This window comes from Marmota monax, unplaced genomic scaffold (genome assembly GCF_021218885.2).
Source record: "Marmota monax isolate L192 unplaced genomic scaffold, Marmota_monax_Labrador192_F-V1.1 WCK01_AAM20220418_F8-fsc00237, whole genome shotgun sequence".
NCBI classification, from domain to species: domain Eukaryota; kingdom Metazoa; phylum Chordata; class Mammalia; order Rodentia; family Sciuridae; genus Marmota; species Marmota monax.
Window position 1 is genome coordinate 1,694,855 of NW_026694627.1, and position 17,172 is coordinate 1,712,026.

At 52.0% G+C, this 17,172-nt stretch overlaps 1 protein-coding gene across 1 annotated transcript; it reads right to left on the bottom strand.

Annotated features, from left to right (window-relative positions):
* Window positions 1–5,343: 5,343 nt before the first annotated feature.
* Ssc4d (scavenger receptor cysteine rich family member with 4 domains) lies at window positions 5,344–13,477 on the bottom strand. The gene is made up of 9 exons (XM_058572229.1): window positions 13,244–13,477; window positions 11,594–12,172; window positions 10,999–11,076; window positions 9,904–10,218; window positions 8,929–9,006; window positions 8,216–8,290; window positions 7,788–8,099; window positions 7,019–7,096; window positions 5,344–6,379 (listed from the first exon to the last, which is right to left on the bottom strand). The coding sequence occupies exons 1-9, from the start codon at window positions 13,425–13,427 to the stop codon at window positions 6,063–6,065; spliced, it is 2,016 nt and encodes a 671-aa protein (XP_058428212.1). The 5' UTR covers window positions 13,428–13,477; the 3' UTR covers window positions 5,344–6,062.
* Window positions 13,478–17,172: the final 3,695 nt, after the last annotated feature.

Below are 17,172 nucleotides of genomic sequence, written 5' to 3' on the forward strand. Positions count from 1 at the left end.
GCAGAATCCAAGATTTGTGGTTGGGATGCTGGCTATCCTACTTTAATGATAATAGATACCTAGCTGGATCCTTTATTTATTTGTTTATTTATTTATCCATTTGGAGTTGCTGGAGATTGAATCTGGGCTTTGTACACACTAGGCAGGTGCTCTGTTACAGAGCTACACGCCCCCACCTTGTGATTTTTTCTTTTGGTATTGGGGATTGAACTCAGGGTGCTCAACCACTGAGCCACACCTCCAGTACTTTCTATTTTTTGAGACAGGGTCTCACTAAGTAACCTAGGGCCTCTCTAAGTTGCTGAGGCTGGTTTTGAACTTTTGATCCTACTGCTTCAGCCTCCCAAGTTGTTGGGATTACAGGTGTGCACCACAGTGCCTGGCTAGCTCTGGATCTTTTTAATTAAACCTTTGGGGGCAAGGTATTCTTGGCAAGTTGAAAGATGGCAATGTTCGGTTGGCAGTGGGGCCCTGTATCACTTTTCTGTGGATTCCCATCGTCCTTGGAATAAGCTCCTCTGTGGCCCAAAATCCCTGAGTGCTCCAGCCCTTACCAGATTCTCTGACTCATGTTCCTTTTTGCTCCAATCATGATGTCCTTCACTATGGTGCTTTTGCAGCCCAGGCTAAGTCCCCATTGAGGGATCTGGAATAGATCCCCTCAAACCTTCCTCTTTCTTTCTTTTTTTTTTTTTTTTTTTTTGGTAAAAGGAGCACTGAGCTCTTTACCACTGAGGCACATCCCCATCCTTTTTTATTTTTTATTTTTGAGACAGGATCTTGCTAAATTGCTTAGGATCTTGCTAAGTTGCTGAGGCTAACCTCGAACTTGAGATCCTCCTGCCTCAGCCTCCTGAGCCACTGGGTTATAAGCAGGCACCATGGCACCCAGCTGTATATCTCCTTTTGAAAGTTGGCCTTTGTGCCAGAAAGTATGTTCCAGAAGTAATTTTTGCGTGTCCTCCATTCATTCAAAAAATATTTATTTGAGCATCTGCTGTATGTTAGGTCCTGTGTACAACATTGGGCACAGCAGAGCAACCCCAGTCTTCAACCCTGGGGCTAGGAAAGGACAGGCCAAGCAGCAGTGTGTGACATGTGGGGTGAGTGTGGTCAGGGGAATAACAGGGTGTAATAGGGGTTCCTGCTCCAGACTAGGAGGACCTGTCTGTGAAGGCCTTCTGGAGAAAATGAAAGCTGAGACTGAGGCTAAAAAAGAATTGGTGAAGGGGAAGGAGGAGGAGAAGATGATGTGTATTCCAGGCAGAGAGAACAGGATGTGCAGAGGCTCCCCTCTGTGGGAAGAGAGCCCAGACATTAGAGGAATTGAAAGTAGTTCAGCCTGGCTCAGTCCTGGCAGCAAATGGCAAGGGATGATGCTGAAAAGACAAACAGAGCCAGACTGTGCAGGACCTTTTTAAACTGGGCTAAGGCATTGAGAAAGAGCACTGGGGAGCCATGGCAGGTGTTTGAGCAGGGGAGTGGAGGAATCTCTCTGTTCCTGTGCTATGGGGAATGGGTTACAGACAGGGAAGATGCATAAGGATAAAGAGAAATGGACAGCATCTAGGAGAGTTTGAGAAAAATCAATAGGACCTGGTGATTCATTCGTTGTTTGGGGTGGGACTTGAAAAGGAGCTAGTGATTTGGTGGTGCTACTACCAAACAGGGGCACTCAGGTTTAGATGTAGATGACAAAGTTACGAGTGGGATAGGGTGTTTTAAGAGAGAGCAGGGCACTTGAAATCAGTGTGGGATTATTCTGTGAATTTCTCAAGAACAAAAGCCCTGCCTATTTATTCCTGTGCTCCCAACCTCAGTAGGCCCTGGCCCAGAGAACACAAATGTGTGCTGAAAAAACAGTGAACAGAAGCTGGGTGTGGTAATCCAAGCAATCAGGAGGCTGAGGCAGGAGGATCACAAGTTTGAGGCTGGCCTCAGCAACTTAGCAAGACCTTGTCTCAAAATAAAACAATGAAAAGGGCTGGAGATGTGGCTCAGACCTGGAGCACTTGCCTGTCATGTTAGAAACCCTTGGTTCCATCCCCAGCACCAGGGGGCTAAAAAAATGAACAGAATCAGCCTTTGCAACTGGCTGCAAGACCCACAAGACAGAGCAAAACTTAGGAGCCTGATGTCTGAGTCTGGAAAGCCAGGCTATGCTGCTCTAATGAACAACTGGATCTCAGTAGCTTAAACAAGGATTTTTTTCTCACTTCCACTTCATGTCTGTCTGAGCCAGTAGAGGCTTTGATCCAAGTGGCCTTTGCTTAGACACACATACTGGATGTCACTTGGTCACCTTGAAGGAAGAGAATTGTGCCATATTTCATTAGTGAAAGTGTGTCATAGGGCCATGCCTCACTGAAAGAGGTTGTGATGGTAACTGGGTGTGGTGTGCACACCCATAATTTCAGTGACTTGTGAGGCTAAGGCAAGAGGATCATAAGTTGGAGGCCAGAGGCCAGCCTGGACACTTAGTGAGACCCTGACTCAAAATTAAAAAAAAAAAAAAAAAAGGGCGGGGATAATAGCTCAGAGCACTTATCTAGCAAGTGCAAGGTCTTGTTCTCAGCACTACAAAATAAGTGGGGGAGGAGGTGGGCATGGAAATGCAAATCCACCTCCCACCTCTTGCTTGCAAGGTAACAAACTGGTAATGCTGATGCCCACTGCTAACAAGTGCCAGGAAGCCTAGGTTCCAGTTCTAGCTCCCTCTGCTTACCCAGACCAACTTTTTCTCCTCTCTGAGCCTCACTTCTCCCTGTTTGTAAAGCAGGATGGGTAATACTTCCTTCCCAGGGCTGTGGTGAAGATCTATTCAATGTTTATTTTGTTTAGATGAGGAGAGTCCAGTGCTGGGAAGCTGTGATATTTCTTGGGACATTAGAGACACACATTACAAGGAATGTGTGGCTGGAATGGCTAATACCACAGGTAAAGCAGAATCCCTGAATGTGCTGGGGACAGCAAGGCAGCTAGAACATTCCTCTGTCCCTCTGCCTAACTTCCTGAATTCTTTCCTCTTTCTTTCTCTCTCTCTCTCTCTTTCTCCCCCCTTTGATACCCAGGGATCCTTTACCACTGAGCTACATCCTCAGTCCTTTTGATTTTTCATTTTAAGACAGTCTTGCTAAATTGCTGAGGCCAGCCTAGAACTTGTCGTTCCTCGCCCCAGCCTCCTGAATAGCTGGGATTACAGGCATGCACCAGTGTGCCCAGACCGGCCTGGGCCACTTTCCTATCTTTCATTCCTGTAGCCCTTGTCCCTCCAATGACACAGCAGGTCTCAGGGAGCTCTTTAACAAATGAGGCAAAGTCATTCCTGCCAGAAGCTGAGGGAATTGAGAGTCAGATTGTTCACCTTACTCCTTAGATGGGAGCCAGGACTCAGGTTTAGAGCCTGTGGGAGACAGAATAAGGTTCCCAAGGACATCCGCATCCTAATCCCTGGAACCTGTGACTATGTTACTTTGCGTGTTTGATTAAATCAAGGATCTTGAGATAGGGAGATGATACTGGATTATTTAGGCAGACCTAACATAATCACAGAAGGCCTTAAAAGATGAAAGAGGAAAGCAAAGAGTCAAAGATGAGCTGTCATGGGGCTGGGGATGTGGCTCAAGCGGTAGTGCGCTCTCCTGGCATGCGTGCGGCCCGGGTTCGATCCTCAGCACCACATACAAAACAAGGATGTTGTGTCCGCCGAAAACTAAAAAATAAATATTAAAAAAAAAAAAAAGATGAGCTGTCAGAAGTAAAGATCAAATCAGGTGCAGTGACACAGGCCTGTAATCCCAGCAACTCAGGAGATTGAGGCAGGAGGATTGCAAGTTTGAGGCCAGCCTCAGCAACTTAGCATGTTCCTATCTCAGATTTCTGAAAAATCAAAAAGGGCTAGGGAATTAACTCAGAGGTCAAGCGCCCTGAGCTCAATTTCCAACACTAAAAAAAAAAAGGCCTAGAGGTCAGATGGTGTGATTCCTGGATAGAAGGTCATGAGCAGATGAGCAGCTTCTAGAAGCTAGAAGCTAGAAGAGGTAAGGAAGCAGAGGCAGATTCACCCCTAGAACCTCCGAAAGACCATCACCCTGTGGACACCTTGAATTTTATCCAGGGATGTCCATTTCAAACTTATGACCTCAAGAACTGTTAAGATAGTAAATTTGAGGATGGGGATATAGCTCAACTGCGTGGTAGAGTGTTTGCCCCACATGCACAAAGGCCCTGGGGTCAAACCACAGCACCACATTAAAAAAAAAAAAAAAAGATGGTAAATCTGTATTATTTCAAGGAAGGACATTGGTGGCCATGTTATAGCAGTAAGAAAAAAACTAATACAAAGCCTTGCAGGCTTGCTAGGCACCACCTCTGGCACATGCCTCCAATCTGAGCAACTCTAATCCCAGCAACTCGGGAGGCTGAGGAAGGAGGATCACAAGTTCAAGGCTAGCCTCAGCAATTTAGCAAGGCCCTAAGCAACTTAGTGAGACCCTGTCTCAAAGTGAAAATTAAGGACTGGGGATGTGGCTCAAGCAGTAGTGCGCTCGCCTGGCATGCGTGCGTCCCGGGTTCGATCCTCAGCACCACATACAAACAAAGATGTTGTGTCTGCCGAAAACTCAAAGTGAAAATTAAAAAGGGTTGGGGCTGGGGCTGGGGCTGGGGATGTGGCTCAAGCGGTAGCGCGCTCGCCTGGCATGCGTGCGGCCCGGGTTCGATCCTCAGCACCACATACAAACAAAGATGTTGTGTCCGCCGAGAAATAAAAAAATAAATAAAATATAAATAAATAAATAAATAAATAAATAAAAAGGGTTGGGGATATGGCTCCCTGGTAAAACACCTCTGGGTTCAATCCCCAGTACCAAAAACAACAACAAAAAAAAAGACAAGCAGGCTGGACCTGAAGGGTGGGGGCTTGACACTGGACTGTAGACACAGGCAAGTCACATAGCCTGAGGCCAAGAGAGGCTCAAGCAGGATCTCCACATTGCTTTGTTTCCTATCTCCCTTCCCACTCCCTTTAATCATTTTTTCTTCTCTAGTGACTCCTTCACCTTGCTCTGTGACCTTGAGCAAACCCCTTCCTTTAGCGGGTTCTAGATTTCTGTATATGTAAAAGGAAAGAGGAGACAGTCCAAGGGCCAGGGTATTCTCTAGGGACCTTGGAGGCCTGCCACGGTGAGTCAGCATTTCCAAGATTCCAGCTCTCAGGGATGATGCTCTTGGGCCACTGCCTTCCATCCTCAGGCCAGATTCCTCCAGAGAGTCAGTCCTGCCTGGAATCTTCTGTTGCCACGGATAATGCACTGCTGTTCAAACAATGACCTCAGTTAAAAGTCAGGGAGACAATGCTTTATTGAGTTGGCACCTATGAACTGGTGGCTACAGGCCCCCAGGCTTCTTTGCTACTGCAAAGTGGAGGCTGTGGCGGGGGCAGCATAAATCAGAGCTGCTGGTTCCAGCTGCAGGGAGGAGCCACTGTCCCTGCTTTGGCCCCTCCAGCCCCCTTGTCCAGCCGAGCACCATCTAAATCCAGGCCTTCATGGAGAAGGTCAGGCAATGACCCAGGTTTTTCTGCAGCCCCTGGGAGTCTAAGGAAAGAGCTGCATGTGCCTCCTGGCTCCCCTGCTTAGGGATCCCCAGATAGGTCAGGGAAGGGAAGGGAAGGCATCCCATTTACAGAGGAACCCTGAGCCTTCTGGATCCAGGTAGAAGGAGGCAGGGTCAATAGTACTGTAATAGGAGTTCCCATGAAGAGAAGACTCTAGAGTCCCCAATCCCACCCCTGCCATTTTCTGTTTTGGCTAAACAAAACATGGATGTGTTCACTGCACTGGACTGCAATAGTTGATGACAGATCGAGGTCACCCAAGAAGTTGATGGGGACAGAGCCAGGTTCCCCTAGGCAGGACTTCCCCTCTGGGCAGACTTTCTCCCAAGCAGGGGAGGGAGGGGCAGGGAGAACTGCAGAAGTCACTGGAGGAAGGCTTCCTGGAGGAAGAGAGACAGGTTACAGTAGGCTTCCGGAAGAAGAGGTGATCTGTCGAGCCAGCTGGTCACAAGGGCCGGCACAGGACACTGGCATCCTCACTGTGGTCACAGTTGTGGGCATCCCAGCGAATGTGAGAGCAGAGCAGTAGGGTGCTCTCATCCCCACGGCACTTGACGTTGTCCAGAAGGATGGGGCCTCCACCTTGGCCAAAGTGGGCCTCACCAAGGGCTGCCAGAGCTGGGCCACAGCCCAGCTGACGGCACAGGACACCAGCTGCCCGCAGGTCCCAGGCATCATCACAAACTGTGCCCCACCGTTGCCCTAGGAAGAGCTCTACACGCCCCTCACATCTGTGGGCTCCACTGACCAGACGTAGGTGTCCTGTGGGGGAACAAGGCCTGGGGGTAAGGGGGCTGGCCTATGCCAGGCCACCTCCAAGCTAGGCCAAGTAGGGGGTGAAGAGGCTAAGGCAGGGTTTGAGACACAGCACTGCCCAGGAAACCCCATGAAGACAGACAAGTGAGACTGATTCAGGATGAGCAGTGTGCCAGACCCAGAGACAGGCCTGAGAAAAAGAGATCAAACGTGCTGAGTGCTTCTGTCAGCTGTCTCTCGAGGCCTTTGCTCATAATCCCAGTACTTCAACGCCAGGCCAGCCATCTGGGGATTGTGATCATGTCCTATTGTGTCCCTTGAAGGTCACTGGAGTCTCTACCCCACTTCCTGAACTAAATTTGGAATTACTTCATTACTCCCCTCAGGACAGGATCCCCACTCTTTGCCTTTAACCCTAACTCTAGAAACCTCTAGATTGCTCTAGTTGGAAGTTCATCTCCTCCTTTCTGGACACCATACCCCTATTAATTAGGACTGAGACCAGCACACACACACAAAAAAACAAGTGTTCCAACATCTGGTGCAAATCTGTTGAGCTGCTATAACTCAGGCTGTGACTTCCCTCAACCTAATCCATCTTTTCTGATGCTCCCACCTCACTTCCAGCTGGCTGTGGGCACCTACCATCCCTGGGTCGAGGAGTGGGCACCCGAGTGGTCTCAGAGCCGTCCTGCTGGACCTGCAGTCCCACTTCCTCTGGGCCTGGCTCAGCAAGAAGAGAAAAAAGAGATGGCTGTCACGTTGGGGAACATGCTCCATTCCCAGAGAAATCTGTTCTGGGGACAGAAAGGACTTAACAGGATACTAAAAAACTTCTCCCTGTCCTTTGTACTAATTTGACCCTGGGGCCCGAGGCAGAACGCTTTGCGGCCAGGACTTTGAAGAGGGAGAGGACGCCCCATCAGGCCTGGGCACTAAATGAGGGTGAAGATATTGATTTCCACAGCAATCGATGAACAGAAGCATTTTTCAACGTCCCATTTCTACTGCCTCCTCCCGTTGGCGACTTCTGGGAAGGCTGATAGACTCTCCCTTGTTTCCCACCTCTCTTACTAGAGTTTGCTGGACTATGACTCAGACTCCAAAGAGGTCCAAACCTAGGGCGAGCTCCCAGGCCCCGCCCTGCCCTCGCACTGCGGAGGCCGCGCCCTTCCGGCCCCGCCCCTTCCGCGCAGCCGCAGAGCGCAACAGCAGGCTGGCCGCTAGTCCCGGCGGAGTGCTCCCGCGGCAGTGCCGCAGAGAGGCCTCACGCGCGTCCCCGCCCATCCCTCTCAGGCCCTGCCCAAGCGCGCAGTGCGTGTACGCGAGGCCCCACCCTCTCTGCCTTGCGTGCGTACGTGGGCCCCGTCCGCACCGCAGAGGGCGCCTCCGCGCGGTCCAGCCGCGGTCTCACCTGCGCAGAGAGCGCCCGCGTCCTCGTGGTGACCGCAGTTGTGCTGCCCCCAGCCCAGGTGGAAGCAGTCGCTCAGGCGGGCTTCGGTACCCACACAGCCCACATTGTCCAGCAACACCGGGCCGCGGCCGTAGCCGAAGTGACCGAGACCCGTAGCGCCCAGCGCAGGTCCGCAGCCCGCCTCGCGGCAAGCCACGCGCGCGTCCGCGAAGTCCCAGTCATCGTCGCACACGGTGCCCCAACCCCCGGCGTACAGCACCTCCACGCGGCCACGGCACGGGCCCGGGCCGCCCACCAGCCGCAGCCGCCCGCCTGCAGGGCGCACAGGCCCGCGGCCAGAGGGGGCTGGGCTGGGGCGGCCGGCTCCCTGGCAGAGCCCCGGCCCCATCCTCTCCCACCCCCCACGGGACACCTGCTCGGCCACTTACTTTTCTTCCCCGCAGCCCAGGTGGGTGTGGTGGACAGAGCCGACGCCCCAGAAGACTGGGCACCAACTCTGGTACCTGCGGAGACAGCGTTTAAAGGGCACTAGGAGGTCTGTCCTGCAGCAGGCGGGGGGACCCCAACTGCCACACCGCACCTCACATTCAGTCCTAGTCTCAGAGTCACCATGTATGGTGTATAATGTAGAATCTTAATTCTAGACGTTAACCTAATTTTAATCCCAGTAACAGCTCCAGCCCCAGTTCCAACCTCACTTAAAAAAAAAAAAAAAAGATTTTAACATTGGTTTGTTTGTATATGGTTCTGAGGATCACCTAGCACCTCACCCGTGCTAGGCAAGCGCTCTACCACTGAGTTACAGCCCCAGCCCTCCAACCTCACTTTTAACCTTGATTAATCCTTTAGGTTAACTCCCTCACCAAGTCTCTGATTTCCCAAACTCAGCAGCAGCCCCAAATTTTACTTAAGTTCTTTGGAGAAATCTTACCACCGCCTCCCACCCCGCCGAACTTTTCAGGGCTCCGGGTTTCATCCTTGTTCCATCTGCTCATGGTTCTCTCACCCACCCTTACCATCTGGCCAAAAGCCCTGGCCTGTGAGTAATGGACCCATTCCTGTGAATCCAAAACAGCATTCCCAGTGCGCAGCCCCACCCACCTTGAGCCTACGGTTTCAGCCTGGAGGGTGGGCTTTATACCTGATGGCTCAGTGTGCCAGGCCCCATCTGCTCTTGTGGCCAAGGGTGGCAGTGCTGTGAGAGTTGTGGGACCCAGGACTAGAGCAGGAGAAAAGAGAGCAGGATCAGAGGCTGAGGTTCAGGTGAGCCATGGGCTCTCAGGAGAGGAGAGGAGGGTCTCTTAGAAATGACACCAGATTTTACTTCCTTGGACAGGGGCTCAGCCCTAGCTGGGATCTAAGAAGGCCCCACTTTTGACAGTAGTGATTGACTTGGGCTAGCCTTTACAGTGTATTCAGGGCTTGCAGGACCATGCTTTCAGTTCCTTCCAGTGTCCTATGTTCTCAGAAGCCTAATGTGTCCAAGACTAGAGAGAAAGCCTTGCCCACTAGGGAGGGCCATTCACAATTCTTTTTTTTTTTTTTTTTTTTTAGAGAGAGAGAGAATTTTTTAATATTTATTTTTTAGTTTTCGGCGGACACAACATCTTTGTTTGTATGTGGTGCTGAGGATGGAACCCGGGCCGCATGCATGCCAGGCGAGCGCGCTACCTCTTGAGCCACATCCCCAGCCCTTTTTTTTTTTTTTTAAATCAGGGATTGAACCCAGGGGCGCTTAACCACTGAGCAACAACCCCATCCTTTTTTATATTTTGAGGCAGGGTCTCCCTAAGTTGCTGAGGCTAGCTTTGAACTTACCATCCTACTGCCTCAGCCTCAGTATTCCACTAAGAGTTCTTGGAAATTGCTAGAAAGTTCTGGAGGCATTATTAGTGGAGCAGTACTGCAGTATTGTTACACAGCTGTGGAGTGTTCCCTAAATAGTAACGGGATATTCTGAGGCGCCTTCTGGAGCAGGACTGAGAGAAGTCACTTCCAAGCCCTCCAGGAGAGCTCTTGGAACCGCTAAGGTAGCCAATGTTCGCTCCTCCCCCGCCCAGGCCTCAGCCCATCTCTACCTTGCCCTCCCCTCCAGGGCCCGCCCCAGAGCCTGCACCTGCGCAGAGCGCGCCCGCGTCTTCATGGTGACCACAGTTGTGCACGCCCCAGCCCAGGCTCAGGCAAGCTGCCAGGCGGGGTTCGCCGCCTTCACAGTGCACGTTGTCCAGCAGGATGTGCCCCGTGCCAAAGCCGAAGAAGGCGTTGGTGGTGGCGGCCAAGGCCGCCCCGCAGCCTAGCTGGCGGCAGACCACAGCGGCGTCCGGCAGCCCCCAGTCATCGTCACACACCGTGCCCCACAGGCCGCCGTGCAGGATCTCCACTCGGCCCTGACAAGGGCCCGCGCCCCCCACCAGGCGCACGCTGCCCTCACCTGGTGAGGGGAGCGGGCTGGGGGCAGGGAACATCTCCCACCTGCTCTGCCTCCCCATTCACACACGTGCGCCAAGCCTGGACGCACCCTTCCGTGCCCCAGGACCCACAACCCAGGCGGAGCTGCCCGCCCACCCACCTCCAGGGCATTGCCTCCTCACAGTCCAGATGGGGCGGCTTGTGGGGTCACAGGGCAGCCAACCTTGGTTGGGTCATTCCTGCCTAAAACCAGCCCTCTGGTCCCTTTTCTCTGCTCTCCTGGAGGACTAGAGCGCAGAGCTTTGCCTTTACTACCACCTGAAGAAAACCTCCCCTTTCAAAGTGCAGCCCAACAACTCTTCCTCCATGAAGCCCTCCTGGCCTCCTGATTGAGGGAACCCTCTTCCTCCTCTGGACTTCCTTAACTGTCCTTCTTTGGGGGCCCTTTCCCTTTTTTATTTTTTGCAGTACTGAGGAGGGCGCCTGCTAGGCAAGCGCTCTATCCCTGAACTACATCCCTAGCCCTTTTTAAATTTTGTACTCTTGCTGAGTACCCAGGTTGGCCTTGAACTTGCATCTTCCTGCCTCAGCCTCCCATTGCTGGGATCGGATCGCAGGCTGCCCTTTTCCTTTTCTTGTTCCTCATTTTTGTGCCCCCCCTCCACTAATCTGCTCCCACCCCCAGTTCCCTCCTGCTCACCTTCTCCAGCCTTCGGTTTGCAATCCCCCTCTTCCCCTGCTTAGGGTAGAGTGTGGGCGACTCCTAAGGCCTAGGGGGGTCCCCCACATCACCCTTACTTACCTTTCCCATTCTGAGGAGTTGTAGGGGGCGCTCTACTGCTTAGCATCTTCCTTGTTGGGGACTGTGTCAGCAAGAATTCTGGGGAGGAAGCAGGAGGAAGGGAGGATACCCGAATTTTTCTGTGCTACATCTTCCCATCCACAGAATGAATGACAGGGCAAAGACGTGGATTCCTAAGGTGCTGCCTCTGGGGCTTCTGGGTGCACAAAGGGTCAAAGAGAATCACCCTGAGATTGAGAGGAGGAGAAGCTACCAAACTTCTTACTTCTTCAGTTTTTTCTTTTTCTTTTCCGCAGTGCTGAGGATTGAACCCAGGGCTGCTGTATCACTGGACTACACCGTCCCCTCAGCCCTTTTTATTTTGAGATGGGATCTCACTAAGTTGCCCAGGCTGGCCTCAAACTTGCAATCCTCCTGCCTCAGCCAGAGTCATTGGGATTACAGGCTTGAGTCATTGCACCCAGGAATGCATCCTTCTTAAAGCAGTTCACATTCCTGGGGAACTTATGCACATTTTCAGGTCCCACCTCAGAACTGCATACAGCCCTCTGCCTGCCATAGTTGGCCACCCTCCCCATCCGGGGCCTCAGCTCACCATCGCACAGGACAGCAACGTCCTCATAGTGAAAGCAGTTGTGCACGCCCCAGCCCCGGCTGCCACACTCGCTCAGCATGGTCTCCTGCCCATGGCACTCCACGTTGTCCAGCAGGATGGGCCCCCGGCCCTGGCCAAAAGCAAGGGGCCGCGGCACAGGCAGCGCCAGGCCACAGCCCAGCTGACGACACACCACATTGGCATCCACCACGTCCCAGTCATCGTCACAGACACTGCCCCAGGAGCCACTGTGCAGGACCTCCAGGCGCCCCCGGCAGCGGCTCGGGCCCCCCACCAGCCTCAGCTCTGTGAAGAGGGTTGAGCTGGCACCAGGGGGATCACTGGGCCCAATCTGCAGGATGCCCACTTTGCCGTAAGCCATGGACGTCTTGGGATCTGTCCCTTCTGTGAAATGGAGAGTCTGAGGCAGTGCCTTGCACGTGGGGGCATCTAGAGTCACGGAGGGCTGGTTAGTCATTCCTCCCTGAGGTCCTCTGAGTGCAGAGTACCTGAGGGCAGGTAAGGGTAGGGCAGGGCACCTACCTGAGAAAGTCCTTGGAGTGGCCTGGAGGGCGCTGGCTGAAACAGAGCAGGGGATAGCTTGGGCCCCTCTGCCCAGCCTCTGGCTGCCTGGTCTGAGCAACACAGCTTTCCCTCCCCATGGTCACCACCCAACTCCTCCCGGTCTCCAGCTTTTCCAAAGTCCTGTCACCTCTCTCTGGAACTGTCTAGATCAGCCTCCCTGCCTTACCTTTTCCCAGTGGTCCCTGGACCACTCCAGAAAGATCTGCTGGAAGCTTCCAGTCTCACTCTACTGCTAAATCCCTACAGGAGTCCTAGCCCTGAGTTCTGTTTACAATGACTTTTAGGGCCTTCTGACCAACCTCAACTTTTTTTTTTTTCTTTTTCCTTTGAGGTGGTGGTGCTAGGAATTGAACCCAGGGGCCCTCTATCACCAACCTACATCCCTAGTTCTTTTTATATTCTATTTTAAAATAGGGTCTCACTAAGTTGCTGAGGCTGTCCTTGAATTTGTAACCCTCCTACCTCAGCCTCCTGAGATAGCAGGTGTGGGCCACTAGGCCCAGCTTTAATCTTCCATCAATCTTGTCTCCAGGTCTTGAACCCTCTGGCCAACCCTACTAATTACAGCCCTGAAGATCCTTCAGGACCCAGCCTGGAGCTATTGTGGAAGCCTCCCGGTGTCCCTGGGCTAGACGAGCAATCTCCCCTGATTCCTGGGTACTGTGTATATGCCTCTTCCAGTGCCTTCTGCTTGGTAATATGGACATGCCTGTCTCATACCTGGGTCCCCAGGGCTCCCTGCTCAGGGTGAATTAGAAGATGTTCAGCACCCCCTCCTTAATCATGTAAACTGCAGTGGAGATTCCTTATGATTTTCCCCCAAAAGGTTAACCTATGGAATCCTTCTACTTCGGCTGTCACTTATGTGCTTAGTGTCTCATGGGACTAACTCACTCTCTCATTAGGACAATGTATGAGTCTTGTAGGATTTAACAGACAGGTCAACTTCAGTGGGGGTTCAAGGCCCTCCAGCAAATATTGAGATGGCTACCAGACAGCCATGCAGGACAGTGGAGAAAACCGAGAGCCAGGAAGAAATAGCAGGGGCTGGCTGGGAACACTCACCCAGTGGCAGGAGGAGGAGGAGGGACAGGGCTGGGGGGAGGGGTGAAGGGGTCACGCCCCCATCTCCAGGCCTCCACCCCCAGCTCTTCTCATTGGGCTGGGAACCAGCCGGCATCTCTGCTTCCATGTACCTCCAGCCAGCGGATGGCCCTTCAGATAGTCCCATCAAGGGGCTAGAAGTCATAGCTGGAACATCTGGAATTCAAGATTCCCAGTGTTTCCTTCCAGCTGGAAGGGACAACTTCAGAAGGAAATGGCATTCCACTGGGGTTTGACATTCCTGCTGCAGGCAGGGGCAGGGGCAGGGGCAGCAGCTGGGAGATGACTGTTGGAAGTAGGGACAGAAACTAATGAGGAGTTAGGTTTGGCTGGAGCCGGGGATGTTCAAAGAAGGCAGGGAATGGGAGTGAGGTTGGAAGGGTTGGCAGGGCCCACGCAGACAGCCAGATGGCTCAGAGCTCATCCCCCAGGGCTGTGCATTCCCCAGGGCAGTGTCCCAGATGGCAGGCATTCCATTAACTGCCCTAACCTAGGGGAATATAGATATTCGCTTATTGTTTGATTTTTATTGGTTGCCTTTTTTTAAATTACAGTGCCTTCTATTTATGATAAAGGACCGTGATTTTCCATTTTTTTGGAACAATATAAAGTTTCCCTTTAAGATGGATTTAAATCCAAAGAAATGAGTCAATTCAAAGAAAAAAAAAACAATTAAGGAAATCAGTTCCCATGTAATCCCAGGGACTCAGAAGGCTGCGGCGGGAGGATTGCAAGTTCAAAGCCAGCCTGGGCAACTTAGCAAGGCCCTATCTCAAAATAAAATTTAACAAGGGGGGCCGGTGTTGTGGCTCAGCGGTAGAGCATTTTTTGCCTAGAATGAGTTAGGCAGTGGGTTCCATGGCACCACATAAAAATAAACAAATGAAATAAACATTTTGTGTCCATCTACAACTTGAAGAATATTTTAAAATATTTTTTTTAAAAATGTGGGGAAAAAAATTTAAAAGGGTTGGGGATGTGGGTCAGTGGTAAAGTGCCCTGGGTTCAGACCCCAGTACCAAAAAAAAAGGTGGAGGAAGGTCTGAGGGAGTTACTGCCATTTGGAACACTCTGCCTTCTGAAGATTGTTTTTTCAGTGCTAAGGATGGGACCCAGGGCATCCTGCCAATTGAGCTACACTTCCAACCCTAAGACTTTTTTAGATTTTTGGATTGAGGTATAAAACCAAAACAATCCCCCCCAAAAAAAGCATAAATCCTGTGTGTGGGATTCAGTGAACGCTCACTCTGCGTCATCGGTGTCCTAGAAGCCCCCCCACCTTCACATCGCCTTTTCTGGCAGACTTTAGCTGAGTGTGACACCAGGTATGCCAATGATGAACTGGTGGGTCGGGTTGGGGACAGATGGAGACTTGCTCAGAGGCTGATGCAGGTTCTCAGGGCTCCAGATAATGAAGGACAGAGAGAGAGGACAGACGCAAAAGATAGCTGGGGACCAAGTTGGCAGGGCAGGGCCTCCATGGGCTGGGGGGCTGGGGGAGAGGAACACCCAGCTGCCTCCCAGCCACCCTGATAGGCACTGCAGGAGGAAGTGCCCTGAAGGCTGGTTCTGTTGGTACTTGATGCCCCTCCAAGAAGGTCTCCACCTTGCTCACAACCCTCCACCCTGGCATAGTTGGGGAGAGCTGGAGAGGGTGAAAAGCTATCTGGACGCAGACACGGAGTTTTCAACACCCCATTCATGGGGCCTCGTACAGCCCCCAGTGGAATAATCAGCTTTTGTCCTCCCTCTGTCTGGACTGGGGACAGCTGGGAGATGGGAGCTGAGAACCTTGAGGAGGGGGAGAACCACAGGCCACTCTCTGCTGGGGCACATAGTTTTCTGGACCTTCCCTTGCCTCCCAAGGCTACCCACTTCTCAGGCTGCTGGGACACTACCTATCCCCAAGCCAGATCAATCTCCAGCTTGGGGGTGTGGGGACAGATAGATTCCAGAGAACCTGCCAGGAATCCTCAGGTGCCCCCACTCCCTCCCCTGCAAAGGAGAAAGACCCTGCCTGCTCCTGATCTCCATGGACTTCTAATCCTAGCTGACCCCAGCGCTGTCCAAGTGTCTGGTGAAGCCTGCCTCACCCCCACTTCCAGTCAGCTCCTCTGTCCTGCTCATGTCCTGGAAATATCCGTCAAGATAAGGATTCACCTTCTTCCTTTCCACCTTCCACAGATGCACCTGAATCCTTGGTTGTCACTTTACAGGGCAGGCAACAGCACAACACAGTGTTTAGAAGCTGCTAAGCCTCCCTGTTCTCATCTGTAAAATGGGGTTAGTAATACACTTACAGTTGTTGGTAGATGAAGGGAACTAACATTTGTAAAAGGTTTGGCCCACAGTGAGTGTCGTAGCTATTATTATTCTTGTTGTAACCCCATCCAAACTATGAATCCTCAGTGGCAGGAGCCAGATCTTATTTAAGGGGCAGCAACTGGCACAGGATACCCAGGAAATGTTTGTTGAATGACTGGGTGAAGTTATGGGTGCAGAATCATAGATTGATGCCATCAGAAGGGGTCCAGGAGATTATAAAGGACAATCCCCCATCTGACCAGTGGATAACTTTTGTCACACACACAGACACATACAAACATACACTCGCAAAAGTGAAGGATCCATACCTGGGGGAATGTTCTGGGCTCTTTCTGTCCCTTCTTCTACAGTCAATCCAAGCTGGAATCACTCTCTCTGCCCTCGGATGTTTGGGAGGGGGAAGGATCCCCCCAGTGAAAACCAACTCAGAGCTTTCTTCTTTTCTTTCCAAAGATGGAAGGTGAACAGAGGCAAAGTCCCTGTCCATGGAGCTGGCTGGTGGCCCCAGCCTGTCCCCACCTGACCTTAAGAGCAGAGCAAGGCAAAGGAAGAGTGGAGGTGGCTTGCACTGCCTGGAGCAGCCCCAGAGGAAGGGCACCAGAGAGGGGAGGAGCCACTGGGGTTGGGTGGGGGCCCTTGGACTCTCAGGGCCAGGTAACCCCTCCTCTCCCTCCCCCTACCAGGGCTCCGGTTTCTGAAAGGCCTGCGCAGGGCTCCACCCCTTTGCAGAGCAGCCAAGCATCCCTGATTTCTGAAAGCCCTGACCCAACCCGGGAGTCCCCTGGACCACGTCCTGACCAGCACCTCTGTGGGGGTCTGGAAACATGGCCCCAGGAGCCTGGGTGCATGGGGTGGGTATCCCTGTCTCAGATGCTGCCAATTCCGTCTTCCTGTTTGGTACCTGGAGTTCTGGTACCTTTTGGGTTTTTGTAGTTATAAAAGTCAGGAGGTGACCTATAGTTGCAATCCAGAACTGGGCTGGGATTCTGCACATGCCCACTGGAACCACAAACTCTCAGAGCTGGAGAGCCCCTGAGAGCCCTCAAAGGGTGGTTCCCAAACCCAGCTGTATCCCATCACCCCTGAAGTGAGTTTAAAATACAAGCATCCCTCTCAGGTGGTTTCTAAGATACCCAAGATCCAAAATCTGCAGATGATCTAAGACTCTTATATAAAATGGCACAGTATGTGCATATAACCTATGCACAACCACACGTGCCTGTGATTTTATTATTATTTTTTACAGTGGCTGGGATGAAATCTCAGGGCCCTGTGCAAATAAGGCAAGTGCTCTACCACTGAGCCACACCCCCAGCCTTTCCTGAGTATTTTCAATCCCCCATCTGAATTCTAGGACAGACTTCATGGATACAGAGGGTGACTAAATGCAGATTCTTGCCCCCACCACTTAATGCCCAGAGATTCTCATCTATCAGTTCAAGGGCAGGAGCCTCTCAAAAGTAAACACATACACATACATACATACTTTTTGGTTTGGGGAATGGAACTCAGGGCCTTGGACATGCTAGGCATTGTCCTGAGCTACACCCCAAACCCCAAAAGTA

Bases quoted from the DNA above. Each gene is read 5' to 3' on its own strand.
- Ssc4d (XM_058572229.1), bottom strand. From the start codon at position 13,427: ATGACTTCTAGCCCCTTGATGGGACTATCTGAAGGGCCATCCGCTGGC. The intron at 12,173-13,243 runs GTGAGTGTTCCC...GCTCTGTTTCAG, and splicing joins CCTCCTCCTCCTGCCACTGG to CCAGCGCCCTCCAGGCCACT. The intron at 7,097-7,787 runs GTGAGACCGCGG...TTGCTGAGCCAG, and splicing joins CGCGGGCGCTCTCTGCGCAG to GCCCAGAGGAAGTGGGACTG.